The sequence below is a fragment of the Microtus oregoni genome, unplaced genomic scaffold (assembly GCF_018167655.1).
Source record: "Microtus oregoni isolate MIOR12 unplaced genomic scaffold, Mior012 000085F_ref0000168, whole genome shotgun sequence".
NCBI lineage: Eukaryota > Metazoa > Chordata > Mammalia > Rodentia > Cricetidae > Microtus > Microtus oregoni.
The window spans coordinates 5,530,309-5,549,241 of NW_024544551.1; the positions used below are offsets into that span (position 1 = coordinate 5,530,309).

At 45.1% G+C, this 18,933-nt stretch overlaps 1 protein-coding gene across 4 annotated transcripts in view; it reads right to left on the reverse strand.

Moving 5' to 3' along the window:
• Nucleotides 1-358: 358 nt before the first annotated feature.
• LOC121441948 (zinc finger protein 608) overlaps nt 359-18,933 on the reverse strand; it is a 109,544-nt gene continuing 90,969 nt past the window's right edge. For 3 of the 4 annotated variants that reach the window (XM_041643365.1, XM_041643366.1, XM_041643367.1), the window contains exons 4-10: nt 12,081-12,168; nt 9,132-11,586; nt 7,201-7,618; nt 6,444-6,616; nt 3,956-4,109; nt 2,040-2,121; nt 359-1,323 (exon numbers count right to left, since the gene is read on the reverse strand). In XM_041643365.1, the coding sequence (XP_041499299.1) occupies nt 1,317-1,323; nt 2,040-2,121; nt 3,956-4,109; nt 6,444-6,616; nt 7,201-7,618; nt 9,132-11,586; nt 12,081-12,168 (3,377 nt within the window). In that variant the 3' untranslated portion in view covers nt 359-1,316. Of the gene's footprint in view, nt 1,324-2,035; nt 2,122-3,955; nt 4,110-6,443; nt 6,617-7,200; nt 7,619-9,131; nt 11,587-12,080; nt 12,169-18,933 lie in introns of those variants that run through there. The other variant, XM_041643368.1, reaches the window with a different exon arrangement.

Genomic DNA, 18,933 nt, shown 5'->3' on the forward strand with positions numbered 1-18,933 from the left:
CTAGACCAAATGCCCTGTACTTATGCACATATTCACAGAATTAAACATTGTGTTCAGCTGTTATGCCTGTGTATCATGTATGAAGAGTTGGTATCTGTATTGTCTGGATATCATGTATGAAGAGGTGGTGTCTCTGCACAGTTGCCTTACGCATTCACAGTCTATATGTTGTTGCCGTGTATTAGGTATGAAGAATTGGTATCTGCACATTGTTGTTTTACATATTCGTAGTATGAAGAGCTTCTTCTCTGAAAGTTAAACTTCCTTCTAGCCAACGAGAAGTAACATCAGACACACAAGAAACCATTATTTTAAAAAAAACAAAACAAAACCTTTTTTAATTCTGATTGCCAAATTATTTAAGGCAGGTATAAAAAAGGAAAGCATTCAATATACATTTTACATAAAATAAACTAGATTACAGCATAAAACAAGTAACCAGGCAATGGCGTTAAAGTCCTTCTTTTCTAAAACTGGATAATTGTAAACATTAAAGAAAAGAAAAAAAAAAAAGAGCGCAGGGCTATTCAAGTACTAGAGCGATCACAGATGTTTCTGGTAGGTGTGCAGGCTATTGGGTTATCTGCCATTCAAGATTATCAAAAAATGATGCCTTGTTATTCACAGATGCTCATTATTTCCCCATCTTAATTTTTACATTATATATACAACACAGTTTTTGTGGCTCTGGCAACCCCATGCCTTCCAAAAGTATTTATTTCCACAATAAACAAGTACAAACAGTGACTACGGGAACATTTCACACTGATGCATCTTTAACAGGAGCCACCAATTAGACATCTAAATTGTACCAAGTGTCACCATCACAGTTGGCCTTTCTGGGGGGCTTTATGGGAGAGAGATGAAGGATATGCAAGGTTCAGGCACACTGATACAGAACATTATTTATTTACAGTTTCAAAGGGAAAGAATGTAAGCAGCCTGTTGTGGCTAACACTTTCAACATGACAAATACATTTTTTTAAATTTCCTTTACTGAGTGGTTTGCAACTTGGCAGCAGACCCTGTGTGTGCGAGCCTGGTTACTGTTACAAAAAAGTAAAGAATATATATATATATGTATATATATATATATGTATATATACAGATATGTATACGTATATATATATATATAAAACAGAAGTTTAATTACAGCAACATTTGTTACTCTGTGATAAAATCTGTAATTTACAAAATGAAATGACTGGTTTTTGCCTGCCATTAAGGCATTTCAAATTAACACCATGGAACTGATGTCTATATAAAGCGCTTCCCCATGTGATCCAGTCACATGACACCGGACACGGCCGATCCTGTTATTCTCTGTAAAAGAAAAGCACACCTTAGCATCGACTTCTGGAAGAACACTGACGGGGAAAGCCTAAAGACAGCGAGACTAGAAGGCTCCCTTCACAGCTAATTCTATTTCTTTTGCTGAATTCCCAGGGAAATAAAACACGAAGTAATGCACTCCATCGTGGGAGAGTGTTAATTTTATTCTGGCAATCTTCTTTTGCATTTATTTTTCCTCCTTACGACAGCTTGTAGGGTAACTTAAAACACCAGGGAATAAATATAACCCTCAGCATTATAGGAGCTCATTTCTCCCCTTGCAACTTTATTTTTAACTATAAAAAAATGAAGGGATTTGTGTCCTGGTATTTTATCATATAATACTGAGGCTAGAGCCTAGGATCCTGGGCATGGTAGTCAACTGCTACACCACTGAGTTACACCAGCCCCGTGAATACTGTTAACAAGTTGTAGGGATAACCTTTCCTTAACCTAAGGATGCTACTCTCATCTTAATATTAAAAAAAATTATCAATCATTTCCTTACTGATGTACATCACATTTATAGAATGAAGCCCATGGAATCTAAGTCCCATGGGAAGCATACTGCCATAATGTGTTCATTCATTACAATAATATCAAATGCAAAGCATCAAGTGTTTCATCCTCAAAGCCTCTCTTTCCTTCCCTGCAACCGTTAGCATGTCTCTGCTGGAACACTAATTTCAGGTGTTGGGAATATTTACCTTCTCTGTGCAGGAAACATTCCTGATGCAGACGCCTGGGCGGCCACCTGCTGAGAGGCAACGAGGGCGGCAGAGGTCAAGCCTAGGGAGGGGGAAGGAAAGGCGGGAAAGGTAAGAGGGACACAGGCCCAGCAGTGATGGGCACAAAACCAGTAGCAGTGATTTGTCCCTTCCTAAACGTCTATGTGAAATGGTTCACGTGGCTAGGGCAGATTACACACCATTCAGGGCAGCCAATATCTATGCCTTTCCTGAACACATAGTGGGTTTCTGAATAGCTATTCAGAGGATACAGCCCTTCCACCTCGCGGGCTCTGCGGCTCTGCCTGGCGCTGAGTGGTTCACACAGGTACCAGCTAATGACAAGCAGCAGAAGCCAGTGCAGCAGAGAAACAGCACGCCATTGTGTTTAGAATACTTTTATAATGGCTTCTATCACTGGAACATTTGCCCCAGTGACTTCAACATGATGGGTCCCAGAAAGTACGTGGGATAAATCAATTCAGAAAGACCTGCACTTTTCTGAGTCTAAATCAACTTAAGAAAAACAGTCCTAATCTCTAAGACAAAGGAAGCATGGGGGTTGTGCATGCTACTAATTCCCAAGACAGAGGTCAAGGGAGACTCAGACCTTCTTAAACTAATGCAATAAAAAAGAACAAGGGAAATGCTGTACAAGAAAAAAAAAAACATTCTGAGGAAAACACAGTAAACAAAGCAAACAGGAAGATTTTTTTCTCTCCTTCCATGGTTTTTATCTGGATATGTTTTCCTTATCCAGGGATAATCTGAGACATTACGGCAACATACAGAAACAACGAGATATTTATTCTGCTCACATATACCCATTTACGTCCGTGATTCCATTTTCCTTCCACGTTCTCCTCGCACTTTGGGATTTGGGAGATTTAGCTATTCTGTCTGTCCATCTACCATATCATCTATCTATGTGCATTCTTTCAACAGAAAGTAACAAATGAACACAGAAGCCCAATTCCTTTATACTCCCTAAATTTGGACACATTTTTCAACATCGTCTTGCTAAGTAGTTGCACTGTGCAATCACTGATTTGCCCCCTACCCTGCAGAGATCCCATGTTGAGGTCCAGATTCCCATTTTCATTGCATTTGGACTCAAGAGCTTATGCAGAAGTAATTAAAATGAGGTCCTAGGGGCCCGTATACTGATCTGATGGGCTTAAGTGTTCTTATAGGAACGGGTTCTAGAAGCCTTGCTTTCCTGTTATGCCCTGTGAAGAAGGAGTAGGAAGCCCCTCCCTCACACTACTAAGAAGGGCCTCACCAGAAATGGTCCAGCACAACCAGCAATAGGCTCTCCAGTATTGGGACCAAAATAGAGACGGCTACCGATGCCTTATGTGGTGACAGATGGGGCAGGTAAGATGTGATCACCTCATGTGTCGTAAACGTGCTCTCTGTCTTTCTCATTTTAGTGCAAGTGTCCCATCAGTCAAGGGATGCCTTCTTCGACCGGGTAAGAAGTATTAGTACTGGCCATCTGGTTACTTGCATGGGAAAAAGAACTGGAGATATCAGAATAAATGACTTCACCAGAGTCACCTATCATGACTCCCTTCTCTCTATAATTTCCCCAAAGAAATTATTTTTTGATTTTTTTTTTTTAATTTGGGACCCCAGATACTGGCTGGCTGCCACCCTCAGTTGGCAAAATAACATCTCCCAGTAACACTTATTAAGTGGTAGCTACTTCAAGCCTCAATAGAACACAAATGACTTTAGGTGAGTCTCTCAGGAATACTAGGAAATAAGTGTTAGGAATCATCCCCACAGCTAGTGTTAGTCAAAAATTCAGTATTGTCATTTTAAGTTAGTGACAAGAAGTCACAGCAACTGCTTGCCCAATCAGAAGGGCACCAATGTGATGAGCTGCTGACCTTGAAAAGGGTCATATTGACCAGGGATGAGAGGGTAGCCCATGCCAACATGGGTGTGGTGGTGGGTGTGCAGGTGCCGCTGGCCAAAGGGGGAGTGGCGATCCCGGTCCCGCTCTGTCTCCCGTTCCCGCTCGGTGGAAGTTTTCTCCACAGGCTGAAAAGAGAAATAGGGCCTCCTTTCACCGACATACAAACATTAGCACATTAGCAGTACCAAAGCGCCTTTCCTACAGTCATGATACTTCACAGGTCATTGAGTAAATACAGACTCAAAACCCTATACCAATGGAAGACAGCTTCAAAGGACATGAATTTGTCTTAATAGAACTAGGCTCACAACAGAGAGCCTACCAAAGCAGGCTAAACAGCATCAATGTTTTCTGCATATATTTCCTAAAAATGATCTCAAGAGTCACTACTCACAATTGCTGTTTAGACACTCGGTGTCTTCCAGAAACAATTTTTATATATGAATTTTTTAAAAGGAGTTTTTGAGACTACTCTTAAAGGTTTTCTAATTATCCTTTTATTTATGCTTTGTGGAGGGAAATTATCAGTAAATTTTTCAAAAAAAATTATAGGTACACTTTAGTTCCACAGCTCTGAAGGCAGAGGCAGGAGGATCCCTGTGAGTTTGAGGGCAGCCTGATCTACAAAGTGGGTTCCAGGACAGGCAGGGCTACACAGAGAAATCCTGTCTCAAAGCAAACAAGCAAACAAACAAACAAAAGCATCCATTGTGTTCCTACAGAAACACACACCCAAAGTCAAATTCACACAATATACAGCACACATATTTTAATCCCTTTATACTTCTCCTTCCTGGCTGTAGTCATGAGTTACACGGCTGTGATGCAGCTAGACTGCATGAATGTTATGAAGGAAGTTGGCATACTAAAAATATTAAGACTTGTTTTCTTGTCATTATTTCCTCAACGGTGCAGTGTAAGAACTCTTACATAGCGCTTTCCTTGTAGTAGATACTTGGAGCTAATCGGGAAATTAAACTGAAAACACAAGGATGAATGCAGGCTTGTAGTCGAATACTATGTTTTATAAAGGGGGACGGGGTAGCCCAAGAGGTTCAGGAACTACTCCCCTGCACTTTCAGGGTGGGTGGACTTGACAGGAAACCACAGTCCTGCCCACATTCCAGATTCTTCATTTCTAAGAAGTCACCCGAAATGGCAGCTCTTCCTCATTGGAGAAAATTAAAGATTGTGTCTCTCACATACTTCTCCCTTTAGACCCTTACTCCCCCTTCCCTGCTCTAGGCTCCCTCACTGGAACAAAGCCTGAATGTACAGAACGGAGGAATCACAAAACAAGGACCATGCACGGATCACCGTTTTAGCTTCTCTGTAGCGGTTGTATCCAAACTGTAAGCACGATTTTAATGTTAATCGGTCTCTTTATACACAGCGTTTAGGACCAGCAGTTGTCATTTTGCTGTCTCTTTCACAAAGACATTTTTTGGATTGCTTCTGTCGAATGAGAGGGACAGGGCAATGCATCAAGGCCACTGGGCGGGCAGCAGAAGCAGCCTTATTCCCCAGCCAAGTGACTCTGGCTTGTATGAGAGTCCCCGGACTCAAATGAATGTCTGGATAAAATCAGCTGCCATGGTGTGTCATGGACCCTCAGCACTGCTCCCCACGCGCAGAGTTCTGACTATGAATATGGACCATGGGAATACCCAGGTCAACAGAAGGATCTGAAACCTCAGGTTGGCTGACCAGCACAGGGGACAGGGTGACCTTTATCTATGTACATACTTAGACACATGAGGAGCTAGGCAGACTGTCTAGATTGGGTTTCTTTTCCCATCAGCCACTGTCATGTAATTTTGGGCTACATTTGCTACTGTCTTTAACAGGAAGCAAGTCTTCTAATTTGAACAAGAAAACTTCCATTTTTGAAAGGTGCTTCTGAGGAAAACATTTGTTTGTTCGTTTTTAATTTGTATCTTTGCTGTTTGTTTTTCAGGCTAGAAATGTCACCTGGGCACATGATAGGTAAGTGCTCTACCACTGACCTACAACCCCCACCCTTAAGAAAACATTTTGTAAAAGCTCAATTTGTCTTATAGGCCAACAGTCGGTGGCCTTTGAGCCACTTCATCACAAGGACACTATAAAACAGTCCTCCGGCATTTCCTTTCCTAATGTTTAAACCACAAACATTTTACACAAGAAGTCACTATAAACTTAAATTTCAACCTTACACACCTCCTCCTGGATAAGCAGAGAATACCACACTTTTGCAACAGAAAAGCTCCCTGCTCCCACAAAGGCTGCAATGACATTTTCCCCTCCTGTGTGACCACATCTTATATTTCAACATTCCATTCTTTATGTATCGGAATAGAACAGCATCCTGAAATCCCAGCTGGGTTCCTAAACCATTTCTCTTTCATGACTGTTCTGTTGCTTGTCCCCCCTGTCCCCCCCAAACATGGCCTTTTAACTACCAACAAAAGGAGGCTTACAGCAGGGGACTTGCTGCGGTATTGGTTGGCGTGATGTTGGAGCAGGTCCAGGGCTTTGGCTTCACTGGCTGTTTTTGTGTTGATGCTGGGGCTGGTATTGACTTTCTCTGCCTCCTCTCTCCCAGACATCTTCCCATAAACAGGATAATGAAATCCTGGAGAGAGATAGGCCCCTGTAGATAAACAGCAAATGACACATCATGTTACAGGCTACATCTTAAAAACAAAACAAAAAAGAAAAAACAGTTCAATTACGTGAATTTTGGGTCCGAGTCAGACACCTTAAAATAAAGGGTCACATTAAGAACGGGCTACATCATTGTTTATCTGTGTCTAGGTTCCCCGATTTTCTTCTCTGGTTAATTCATCCTGATGAACGGAGGATATAAACAGAATTGAGCTTACAGCTACTTCATCCATTTATGTGTCCGCTTAAGTGAAAGAAACAGTAACTATAATGATTATGACAGTAAGTGCTTAGAATATTTCCACAGGCAATAAAGTATCTGTCAGTCTAAACGTCTCCAGTAAGCCATCAGGAACCAGGGAAGCTAGAGCCCGAGGACTCCTGACATTTCATTACAAAATATAAAAATCTCACATTAAATCAGTTTCATCTTGGGGACTTTAAGTAGCATTAAAAAACAAGCAAAACAAATGTCATTCCCGAAAGCCTCTAATTTATCTTCAGTTGTTAATAGCTATCATTTGAACACATCCTCTTCCCTCCAATGTAGTTAGAACCCACAACACGTACCAGGGTAACTGTGCATTAAGACAGGAGAAACAGCCCGGTATGCAGGGTGGCTGGGGTCGTACATCTGCGGGTAAGGATAAGCATGCAAGTACTGTATGTAGGACTGATGCTGGCTCATGGGTGAGGACACAGCCGCTCTTGTCCCCCGAGAGTCCTTCCAGTTCAGCGGCGTCCTCCGATCATCGGCCTTGAGCTTGCTTTCCTCCCCTGACTGAGAGTCGGGGCGCTTGGCCTCCTTGGGCTCCTCTTTGATGTTCGTTAAAGACACAGGAAGGCCTGGGGCACCACTCTCTTTGTTAGGCGTCTTCCTTGGACTGTCCTCTTTCGATTTCTTTTCTCTGTCAAGTTCTTCTGGCTTTTGTTGATCTAGATACTTGGGCTGGTACACATAATGATGCCATGTCCTTGCATCTGGATCCTGGTTTTAAAATAAAGACCTGCCTTAAAATCTCATTGATTAGAAAGCAAACCCATTCATCGACACAACAGCGCTACTTACTATTATTTCACACTGGGTTAACATGCTGTTCCTCCTATTCTGATAAAGTAATAGTGCCTGAGGTAGGCTTCATCATCAATCCTTGTACCACAGGCTAAACCAAAGGCTTTGAAAGTTCAGCCAACATCAAGGGGGCACATGGCAGCTGGGCTGAAAAGCTGGAACCTTAAATAATATCCTCAGACGCATTTAATTCAATCTTTGCTTTCCTTTTCCTATCTCACGCAGGTAAAGGGGATTTCAAAAACTATACCTCAAGCTAATAGTAGGAAATTTAAGCAATTGCTACAGCTGTTAACACCAATTAGAAGGAAAAGCAAAAAAACTCTTGGTGTCCTAACACATTTTCTTCACTGACTACAGCTGAGGCTTGTTAAGCTGCCTTGCTTCTCATTAATATGCTAACATTTTAGAACCAAAAATGTCAAGTTAATGGCACGTATTATGACTTATTTATTAGAAGACAAACCCAACGATAAGCCCTCCCAGATTGTCTTGTTCTACTGCAACCCTGGGAAACAAGAGCCTGATTTCGAGCTCTGAAGGGCATGGAACTGAAGATCCGTATGGCCTTGCTGACTCTGCACGTTCATGGCGTTAAACCCCCTGGAGGTTCAAGTCTTGAATGAGAATTTCAAGTTGGTCCTCCGTCCCAGCTCTGGCCGGAAACATACAGAACAGTAAAGTACTCTTGTTCTGACTCACTAGGGGGCAAGCACAGGGAGGTAAGTTGGGGTGCTGGTCCCGGGGAATACCAGAATTAATGATCACAGGGCAGCAGTGAGTCGGGGAGACCGAGCTGCATATGTATGGTTTCATGGTGACTGCACTTCACGTGTTCTCAGGGTGGCTGGAGGAACGGCTGAGACGCATCACCTGCAGCTCCTGACCCCTTGCAAACCCGCAGCACAAGAGTGTTCTACTTTGGGTTCTAAACAGAACATAAAACAGAAATTCTGGCATCTGAGACCCTTTGCCAGAGACATCTGGTGCCCACAGTTCACTAAGTGGTGAAGCAGGAGCCCAGTGCCCTGGGTTTAGAAATCTTAGAAGGCACTGGAAACTTGGTAAATAAAAAGAACGAGTGCTTTAGTGGAGGGATCGAAAATCTCAGAGTTCGAGAGACGTCAGAGGCCCTTTAGTGAAACGCCTTCACCTTAAGCTCATGAAGAAATTACCCCAGAGTTACAGACTTAGGAAACCCACACAGGGCGCATGCCCAGAGTTCCTCTCCACACTAATTTAGATAAACAGTGGGTCCTGTACATTTTAGAGTTGTACAGGAACTCCCAGGGGTATTTTTTCAAGAGAGGAGGAACAAACTCTGATGATCGCTTCCTCCCAATGAAAAATGCCTCGCAAGATCAAGCCCAACATATGTGCACAACTCAGACTGCTCCCTGTCTGTTGGGGCCACACTCCACAATCTTACTTGTTTAAATCTCGAGGTTGGGTCTACACCTGTCTGCTTCATAGAGTCCATGACAGACTTCATTTCTACAGCCTCCTTAATAAGCTGGTGGTTTTCCATCTGCTTAGCTTTGAAGCTGTCGGCCTGAAGCTGCTGCTGGTGACTGGAGAGAAGCTGTGATTTACCTGTCTCCTCAGTTTTATTAGGCACTGTTGGCCCTACTTTAGAATGGTTTTTGTTAGGCTCCGGAGTAGAGGGAGCTTTTGAGATTGTGGCCGATGGCATGTTTTTCTGTTTACCGTCTTCCTTGCCCAGTTCTTTCAAGGGGAGCTCAGCCTTTCTTTCACAGTCCCCTCTCCCAGTCTGGGCCATTTTCTGCTCGGCCAGCCTCTGGTCCTCATAGTACTTCTCATACTGCTGTCTGTAGGCGGGGCTGGTGGCCATCAGAGATTTCTGGTCCATATAGAGCCCATAGGCATACTGGCCGTAATAAAGTGACTGAGCCAGGGCAGGGTGTCTTTGTGTGATGACTGACTGGTGCTGAGGCTGTAGGGATGTAGAATTATGGTCCACTTTCTTGGAATCTAACTGCTCTGCCTTGTCTTTCTTCTCGGCATCTTCCTCCGACTCCTTCTTGATCTTCATGCCCTGCGTGTTCCCACCATTCCCAGCTGTGGGGGCCCCAACTTGTCCAGGGTGCATGTAACTTGGAGAATAATAAGACTCGTAGCCGTGGTAATAGGGAGAGTGGGACTCTTTCAGCTGAGATGATTGCGCTGAGGTTGAAGGATGCCCTTTCACGACACCGTCTTTATTAGCAATGATATCTGATGGGGAACTGGCCTTTGACCTCATACCCTCCGACCTGCTGTCAGAACCACCATCATCTGCAGCATCTGATATATCCGAATAGGCTGGGCTGCTGGTCTTGGCCGCTGAACTCTCAGCCCCGTTCTGTGTCAACACATGCAGGGGGACCATGGGTGCCTGCCCGTTCACCAGGGTGCTGCATTCCATCCGGGAGGCACTCCCGATAGAAGGGCTGGGAGCGTTGTCCGTGAATGTGTAAACCTTATCGGCCTCAGCTTTGATGCTGGCCATGCGGCTCTCCTGAGACTCGGACAATCCATTCGCCAGCCCTTCACTCTTACTGAGATGGTCCTTTAAGAAATGCCCCGTCAAATCCTTGCCAGCTACCTTGGCATCCTCCAGCTTCCCCAGCTTAGCATCCATTTTGGGACCCCCAGTCTCTTTTCCTTCTTTGTCCTTTAGCTTCCGCTTCTCCTTTTTCTTTTTGTCTTTGAGCGACACCAGAGCTGGGTTCACGGTGATGGGCTCCCCCATAATTGTGGGCTTTGGTTGAATAGGCTTCAATGGAGGGCTCTTTGGTGTAGCCTGGACCACAGTGGTCGTGAGGGAGGGCAGTCCAGGTATGGTCCCCGTGGTGGTGGATGTGAAGGCAGCGGTAGGGATAGCAATCAGCTGTGGGGGCGTAGGGGCTGGGGCAGGGGCGATGGGCCGGGCACTTTTCAGTTTAGAGAGGTTTTTGTCCACTTTGCAATTGTTTGCTTTTTTGCCCTTTTCTTTGTCCCCCAAACCTTTTTTGTCAATCAGTCCTTCAGCTTCCAGTTTGGGCATTTCGGCAGCTAAGCTGCTGTCTGCTGCTGTGCAGCCGTCCAAGGCGGCTGCCATGTTGGAGATGACTGGAAGGTTGCTCAGTTCACTGTTAAGGCCCTTCTTCTTGCCAGAATTCTTCCCGGTTTTCGAACCTATGACAGAACCGGGGCCATTGCTCATGAGTTCTCTCTTTCCTTTGGGGGTCCCAGGGGGGTTCCCAGTCCCGGGTGATGCAGGTGCCTTCACCTGGTCATATGATGACACACCTGTGCTTGGCTCACTGCACTCGAGGGCCACATTACTCAAGGCTTCCTCACAGTCCGAGATCTTGTCCTCACTATCAGGCTCGAACTCCAGCTTGTTCTCTGGGTCCAGGTGCGCATGTGCCTGGTGGTACCTAAGGCCATTTATGTGCTTGTACTTTTTGTTGCAGTTTGGGTGGGGGCAATCAATTAACACTGGAGAGGAACAGCCTTGGTCCAAAAATGTCGTCTCTGGTTTCCCTTGAGGGGTGGTAGGGGTGCTTCTGGAATTGGTGCGGACCCGTTTCCCGGGTTTACTGTCCTCAGAGCTGGAGTTCAGATCCAGCTCCATCGGGGGCTTGTTCTTCCTTTTGTTGGTGGAGGAAGGGCTGGCTTTGATGTCCTCTGCAGCACAGTTTGGGGGGGTCCTTCGTCCACTGGCGTTGAGGCTGCCACGCCTCCCTTTCCCATTGGCCCCCCCTCTGTTCTTGCTCTGCAGCCCTCTGGACTCCGTGAAGCTGACCTCGGCGCCGGGGGCGGCCGCGGCAGACCTCGCTCTCTTCCCTCTGCCCCGGCCCCCTCGCATCTCCAGGTCACTCGTTGGTGATTCACAAAACCTAGGGAAGCAAGGAATGGATATCACAATGAGCATCTTCAAAAGAGCCAGGGGAGATCACAGGGACACAAGCTAGCACAGAGCACCGGCCACCTTGCCATTTCGAGGGCGGGGTGAAGCCAAGGGAAGGACATTCTATTTTTGCACAGGTTCATCGGCTCAAGACCAGGCTACCAAATGCATTATATCCACCCACAGAGAATCAAAGGGGAGCAGCTCAAAGAGCCGGCTTTCAATCAGTTCCAATTCCCATCTTGAAAAAGGAGAAGAAAACAAAGGAGAGAAGGGGGGGGGGGGGCGCGGACTGACAAGAAACCCGATGGAAAAGAAAGCTAGCATCTGCACTTTACAGATCAGGCCTAAAGGGCTCAGTTCTCCTTTGCCTGGTTTCAATTACAGGAAGAGTTTTATATATTATTCATTTCTTTCTATAGCTTCTTTGCAGAAATGGGAAAGGGGAAGCAGAGGAAGGAGCAAGAAAGAAAAGGCACCCACCTAGGAGGGGCCCAGTCGTGCTTGGTGCAGTCTAGTAGGGTCCCCACATACGTCTTGTTCCTCCACGTGACATTGACCACCAGGACACCTGTAGGGGAGAGGGGGTGGTTAAAGGGGAGCACATTTAACACCTATTACTTTATTTCCACTTCGTTTATTATTATTATTATTTTTACCAGCAAAGTTCTATTCTCACATGGCTTTCAGAAGCTGCGGTTTGCATCCTTCCCCTTTCTGGTTTCAGTGACCTCAAGTAAAAACCCACAGGAAATTGTGTGTGTGTGTGTGTTCGTGCGTGCGTGCACACACTCACGAATGTGGTGCAAAGGGGTGAGAGTGTGTGAGGGTGTGATCAAGATATTGCTGACAGAAGGAAATGGTTTTTTGCCATGTCCTGCTGTAAAGCGGTGACATTCACCTCTTAATTTTTCTATTATTACACATAATTGCTTTCGTTTGGCAGGCAGCCAACGTAAACCAAGCCGGAGTTACCAGTGCTTAAGGCAGAGGGTGACTGAGAGGAATCTGGTTTCCAATTCAACACTATAAAACAATGGCAACTTTTTTTTTTATTAAGAAAAGAAAAATCCCACTTGCAGATATGTAAAAATAGGCACGGCGGAAAAGGCAGGGCCTTGGGGCAGCTGTGACTTCTTCTTGACCCTCCCCTCGTTGACTCTGTGAAGCAGCGAGCAGCCCAAAGGGCTCCGAGGCTCTTAAAATAGCTCTCGTAAGAAAATAAGTGTGCACAACACATTCGCTCTTGGGGTTATCGGCAGTCAACTTTGGTGAGCATTTGCCACAGAGGATTAGGAGAGAACGCTCAGAACCGTCACACGTTTCCTTCCAGCCACCCTGCTTTCCCTCCGCTGCACTGCAGGCTTCACCTCGGCACTGTGTCTGTGGGTCACTAAACCTGAGGGTGTGCAGTGTGCCAGACAGCGCTGAGGGACACATAACACCCTGCTTGTTCCTGCGAAGAACAAGTGCTACTTTAAGGAAACACACACACACGCACACACACATACACACGCACACACACACATACACACACACACACACACACACACACACACACACACACAAGTCCTTAAAGCGCATCTGTAAAGAGGCTGGATTCTGAGACAATTACAAGAGTAAGGTGAATAAATGAAACATTGAAGGGAGCCATTGTTTCTTTCAGTGCCTACCCCTTCCACCCCCAGAGACCCTTTCTCCAAGTCTTTACTGGACGACTTACTCACCTATACTATCTACCATCTTGGGAACCTCACAAAGCAAGACCTTTGTTGTTGTTGTTGTTACTGGAGAACCCTTAAATAGAAGGTAAAATAATCTAAATGGTTGGGTCTCGAGTACTGGGGAAGGGAGATTTTTTTCTCTCAAAAGTCTCAAAAAGAGATCTTAAAATTGTTTTCCATATGGTTGGGGCTGCTGCTAGTTACGTGGCGGCTGATTTAACTCACTAGAAATTCCACCGGCAGTAGGCTAGCCGGGGAAGAAAAGCTAAAAAGAATGGCAAGCATCGCCTGAAATCAGGCTTGATTCCTTTTTATTCCCCCATGGAGGAAGGGTGGGGGCGTTTTTAACCGTTGAGTATGAAAAATCCCATTGTGATGAGAATCAATAGCAATTAGGCATTCGGTCAAAAATTGCACAAGATGGAACAATCGGAAAGGATTCTTTATGAGCACATCCCTTCAGGAAAGAGGGGTGGGGTGTGGAGGAGAGGGGCAAACTGGGCTGCCTTTCTCATCATCTGCTCTCTGGGGCACCGTGTGTGGTGTCAGAGACCTCTGCAGCTGCTTAAAATTCTTTAGCGTGTCAGCTATATTTACAGTGAGGGAATGTATCTGTATTGCCAGAAGGTTACTGCATTTTAGCTTCAGAGGCAATAGGCTGAAATCACTGCGTTCCAGAGTCCCTGATGTAGCACAAATGTATAATTAAAATTGCTTGAAAGGAAACATGAAAGAAACAACAAACCTTCCATTCTTGCAGTAATAAAATTAAAAACAGGAAAAGTCTGCACAGACACTTAACATTTGTCTGCAGTGAAAGGCTTTTGTTACTGCTTCTCCCCTAAGGGTTTCGCGTTTCCAGAAAACGCGGGCCGCCCATTGGCCAGTGCCTGCTGCGAACGCTCACGTCTGATTGGCTGGCCCGATGCAGCTGGCCTGAGCACAGGATGACAAGGCAAGGAGAAAGGGCAGGAGGAAGGATGCTCCCAGCTGCGGGAGAGCTGAAGCATCCATCGCCAGAAGCCCCACAAAGGCAGTGGAAGTTGGAAGCAGCCCCACCCCCACCCTCATGGTACCCTGACAGCCAAATCTGCGGCCTCCAGCCAGGCGAGGGTAACCGGGCCAAAAAGAAGGAAGGGACCCAACATAAGCCATAAATCAGTGGTTATCCCGGGCCACAGGTTGAAACGGTCAGGGAGACAGAAGTGCAGTTGCAACTTCCACGTGAAAAAACAGTTCACATCTGCTACTGCTTAGCAGCCACGTGCGCCACGTTGTTGTCTGTACTGGAAGGAGTAAAATTCTGTAAAGAAAAGCCCACTTTCAACTTCAGGGAACCTAAATAAGTCACCCTAATTTCAAGAAGCACTCTGAATTTAAAACGCTCAAAAGAAATGCTCCTCTCCCAGGGTGGCTTTTTGTTTTGTTTTTTTTTGTTTTAATTCATTTTTTAACAGCCCCTTCAAGCAGTGCTAATTAGATTCATGGCCCTGTGGTGGTCCATCTTGTGCAAGCCTCTCCTCGGAGTCATAGCAGTTGAATTTGCTCAGAGGGAGTACAGACACTCAGCTGAGGCTCCAGGTTGGGGGAGAGGTTTGGGACTCTTCCTCCATGAACTACAATTCACTGTTTTTTTGTAGGTGGTCCGCGGCCATTGTGAAGGCCCAAGTAGGCGGTTTAGCTCTGAAACATGGAAATTGCTGGAAGTGGTGGCACTGTCCTTTATTTCCACCAGAGGCTGGTGATTCTCTGTGAGCTGGAGGCCAGACTGCTCAACAGAGTGAGTTCCAGGCCAGCTAAGGGCTATACAGTGAGACCCTGCCTCAATCAGTACATCAAATCTATAATTTTTTATGATTTTGATGAAATTATAAATTTTAAATGTTTTGTAACACAAGGCTATATGAAGCATAAGTTACAAAAGGCACAGTGAGTGATGTAAATCAGATGAAAGTGCCCAGAAAGTACAGGCTTGAACTTCATAAGCCCAGGCTTAAAGGTACGTTTCTTTCTAAATAAATTAGAAAATATACATACTTAGTTCCCTGAAGGTTTGTCTTTTCAAGCACACTTAATTCTTCTGAATCCCTTGCCTGTCTCTCTCTTCAAGCCCTTTTTATGTTTATAAGAATAAGGATCTCACTGGGTTTTTTTTTTTTTTTTGCCATTCCCTTTCCACCTATTTGAAAAATTCCTTAGGCATATTCCTGTTAATCCTAAGCAAATGGGGGGACATACAAGGATAGAATGGGAAGCTCAATAGTATGACTTTCTTCTTCATATTGTTGACACTTCATCCCACATACTGGTATACACACACACACACACTCACACACAGAGGCTTCATAAAGATTCACGCTCTGTTTTCTACTCAGACCCATCAAGTATTGGCTGTGTCTATTGGGTCTTTTTTAAGTACTTATTGGTTGCTACTGAATCACACTTTGTTGGAAAATCTGTTCAGCTTCTGTACTTACAGGGTCTACAGTCTTACAGTCGGGGTAGACATGCATCACAATCTAGAAGTCGAAGCATGGCTTTGCATATTACCAGTACTTAAAGAGTGTGCTCTTTACTAGACTAGGACAATCTCACATTAGATGAGAACCTGGGTGTGATGCTCTTGGTTCCTGCTCTACCCTCATGCCCTGCTCAGAAGGACGTCTTAGACCAGCAAGTTCTCATACCAGTAATCCTAAACCTAACCTCCTATCACCGGATCAGTGACTGGAGCCTGATACAGAGGCAATCAGACACATTCATGCCAGGAATCTGGGTTGGCAATGTAGAAACTTGGAAATGATGATACAAAGAGAAGTCTAAAGATCTCTGTGTTAACTAAGAGGACCAGGATGGGCAAGGGCCTCAAAGATGTAATAGCTAAGAGATGAGACAAAGATGCCAAGCGCTAGATCAACACCTCAATACTTGTGTGTGTGTATATGTGTGTGTGCCTTCTTTGGGGGGAGTTAAGTGGGGTGGGACCAGCAAGATGGCAGAGTTCTCCCTCCTGTGGGAACTTGAGTCACCCATGGCTTTCTGCTCACTAGGAATGCTTCCGTGAGAAACTCATACATGTTTGAACATAAGATGTGTCATATCCTGGTAGGACGCTCCTTTACATTTCCCTCCATTCCTGGGCACCGTGAGCGGGTCTCTTCTAGCACTCCTTTGTATTTGGTATGGTGTTTGCACATACATCCCTGATAAGCACTGACCCTCAAGCACAAGATCACTCAACACTTTCGAACCTCCAGGACTCTCATCACAATCAGCGCCTTTTCTCGAGGTCTCACTGCTTCTGTATTTTTTCCATAAGAGTAATTTCCCACTAACTTACGGGGTGGCAGACTTTCTCTTTGGAGAGATTCTGCTTCTAAGTTACTATTTCTTGTATCTGTGAAGCCGCTGCCTCAAGAACTGGGCAAATGCTGATTGCCCAGTGGTTCTGCATCACTCTGCTTATATTACAGTTTAAAGACTGTCTGAGTCTTAAAAGAGCCTCATCCTTGGGAATGGGAGCATCACCAAGATACATCTGGATGGATTTGGTGTGCACTCAGGCAGAAAACACAAACCTCATTCTAATAACACCAAACTGTAACCCGTTTCTGCTGTAAATCCAAGCCCCGCCCCCTCGTGGGCTACACTTTCTTTTATTTTACTTTTCTAGAGAAACACCAAGGATAATAGAAAGGCCACTGTTTCAGATCCTGGGTCCCAGTGTGACTACTGCATAGGGCGGGGCTTATCAGCAGTCCTTTGTGTGGAATTCCTCTCCAAACAGTCCCTGGTTTTTTCTGTTGGATGCTATCCTGGTGCTCTTCTCAAAGCTGAGACTGCTCTAGTGGCTCTGGACCGCTTTCCCTTCAACTAGATTCCTTTTCAGGGCACAAAGTTTATAATTATTTGAGAAGTTTTTAAGTTTGTCCATAAAATACCTACCAGCCAAAAGAGAAAAATGGTTTTTCTGTTGCCTATACCAAGGATGTATAGTGCACCAGCACAAGAAAAGTCAATGTTGTCACATGACCATGAAACAGTTTTTTTTTTTTTTTAAGGGAGCCCTACTGCTGGGCTGAATGTTTGAAGAGTCACTTTAACCACATCCTGTAATCAAACCATCTGGAACACAGTTCTGCGATTAGTCACCCTGAACATTGGGCTTTATCTGAACAAATAATGTATGGCAATGGAGCTTGCGAGATAGGGCAGGGCTGACAAAAAAAAAAGTATAATGAAATACTTTATGCCCTAGTATGCCGCCACCCCAGTCGTAAACCCCAGAGACACACTGTTCTGGCGCTAATGCACTACCTTGTGAGAGCTTAACGATTCAAGGACAGAAGGGCCAGCATTTGCTGGTCTCCATGGATCTCTGTTGGCGGCTGGAATATGCTGGCATCACTGTACCTCTGTTAATTATAACCTCTATATGACAGTCCAGCATTCCATTTTGGTGCTATTTCCAGGGCATTAGAAGCAGGGTTCATTCGTGGCAGAGTAGTTAGGGCTGTTTGCCAGGGGTTAAGGCGCATATCTAGATATTTGTTTGAGTTCTTCCAAACGCCACCATATAGAAGAAGAGGAGGAGGGGGGGGAGGGAAGAAGGAAGAAGAAGAAGGAGGAGGAGGAAGAAGAAGAAGACCCAATCAATACTGAAAAGCAAAGACTAGATCTTACTCTATCTATTCTACCTTTTGAAAAACAAAGTGGTCCCCCCCCCCCACTTTTCAAAATATTTTAACATTTATATACAATCTGTGTAGTTCTTATTTTAATCTGGAAGGACTTCCCTACTACAAATATATCTAATAAGCCTTTAAGAACACATGCATGCGTGCGCGCACACACACACACACACACACAGAAACCTTGTTTTCCTGTGGGCCTTATGGTTTAATATACCTAATAAGTCTTTAAGAACACACGCACACACATACATGCACACACGCACACACACACGTACACAGAGAAACCTTGTTTCCCCGTGGGCCGTATGGTTTAATACACAAAAGAACACAGAGCCGCTTCCATCACTGTCACCTCCCAGCAGCCTTTGTTCTGGGGCCTGATGAGCTGTATTGATTTGGGAAAATCATTGAGCTTCTTGGAAAACTCGACTCTCACTTATTCACTGCCATCTATTTCTTTCTCATGAAGACAGGTGGTCAATATCCAGCTGGCTGGTCAGCTGAAGGAAGCTCTGGTTGGTTTTCTTTTCCTGGCTTCCCTAGTAACGACATCCTCTCTCGTGTCTACGAATTACAGTGGCCTGTTAAGAAGTCTACTGGTGGAGAACAGGGAGCAGAAATGCGGCTTTCCCCAGCCATCACCAGAAACACTAAAAGGCTGCCCTACGCAGTTACTGCACAGGCTGCCGGTGAAGATGGGGATAGATTGTCCTCTGGCCGAAAATCACCCATGCAGAAGTATGAATGAACATCACAGCAGCCTAAGATCACACCGTCTAGGAAACAGCAGGCCAACGCTGGGTGTGCTGGCACACAGCTGCGACCCCAGTACTCAGGAGAGACTAGCGGAGAATCAAGACTTCAAGACCAGGCCAAGAGACATCGTGTGTGCAAGGCCAGCCTGTGACACAAGAGAGT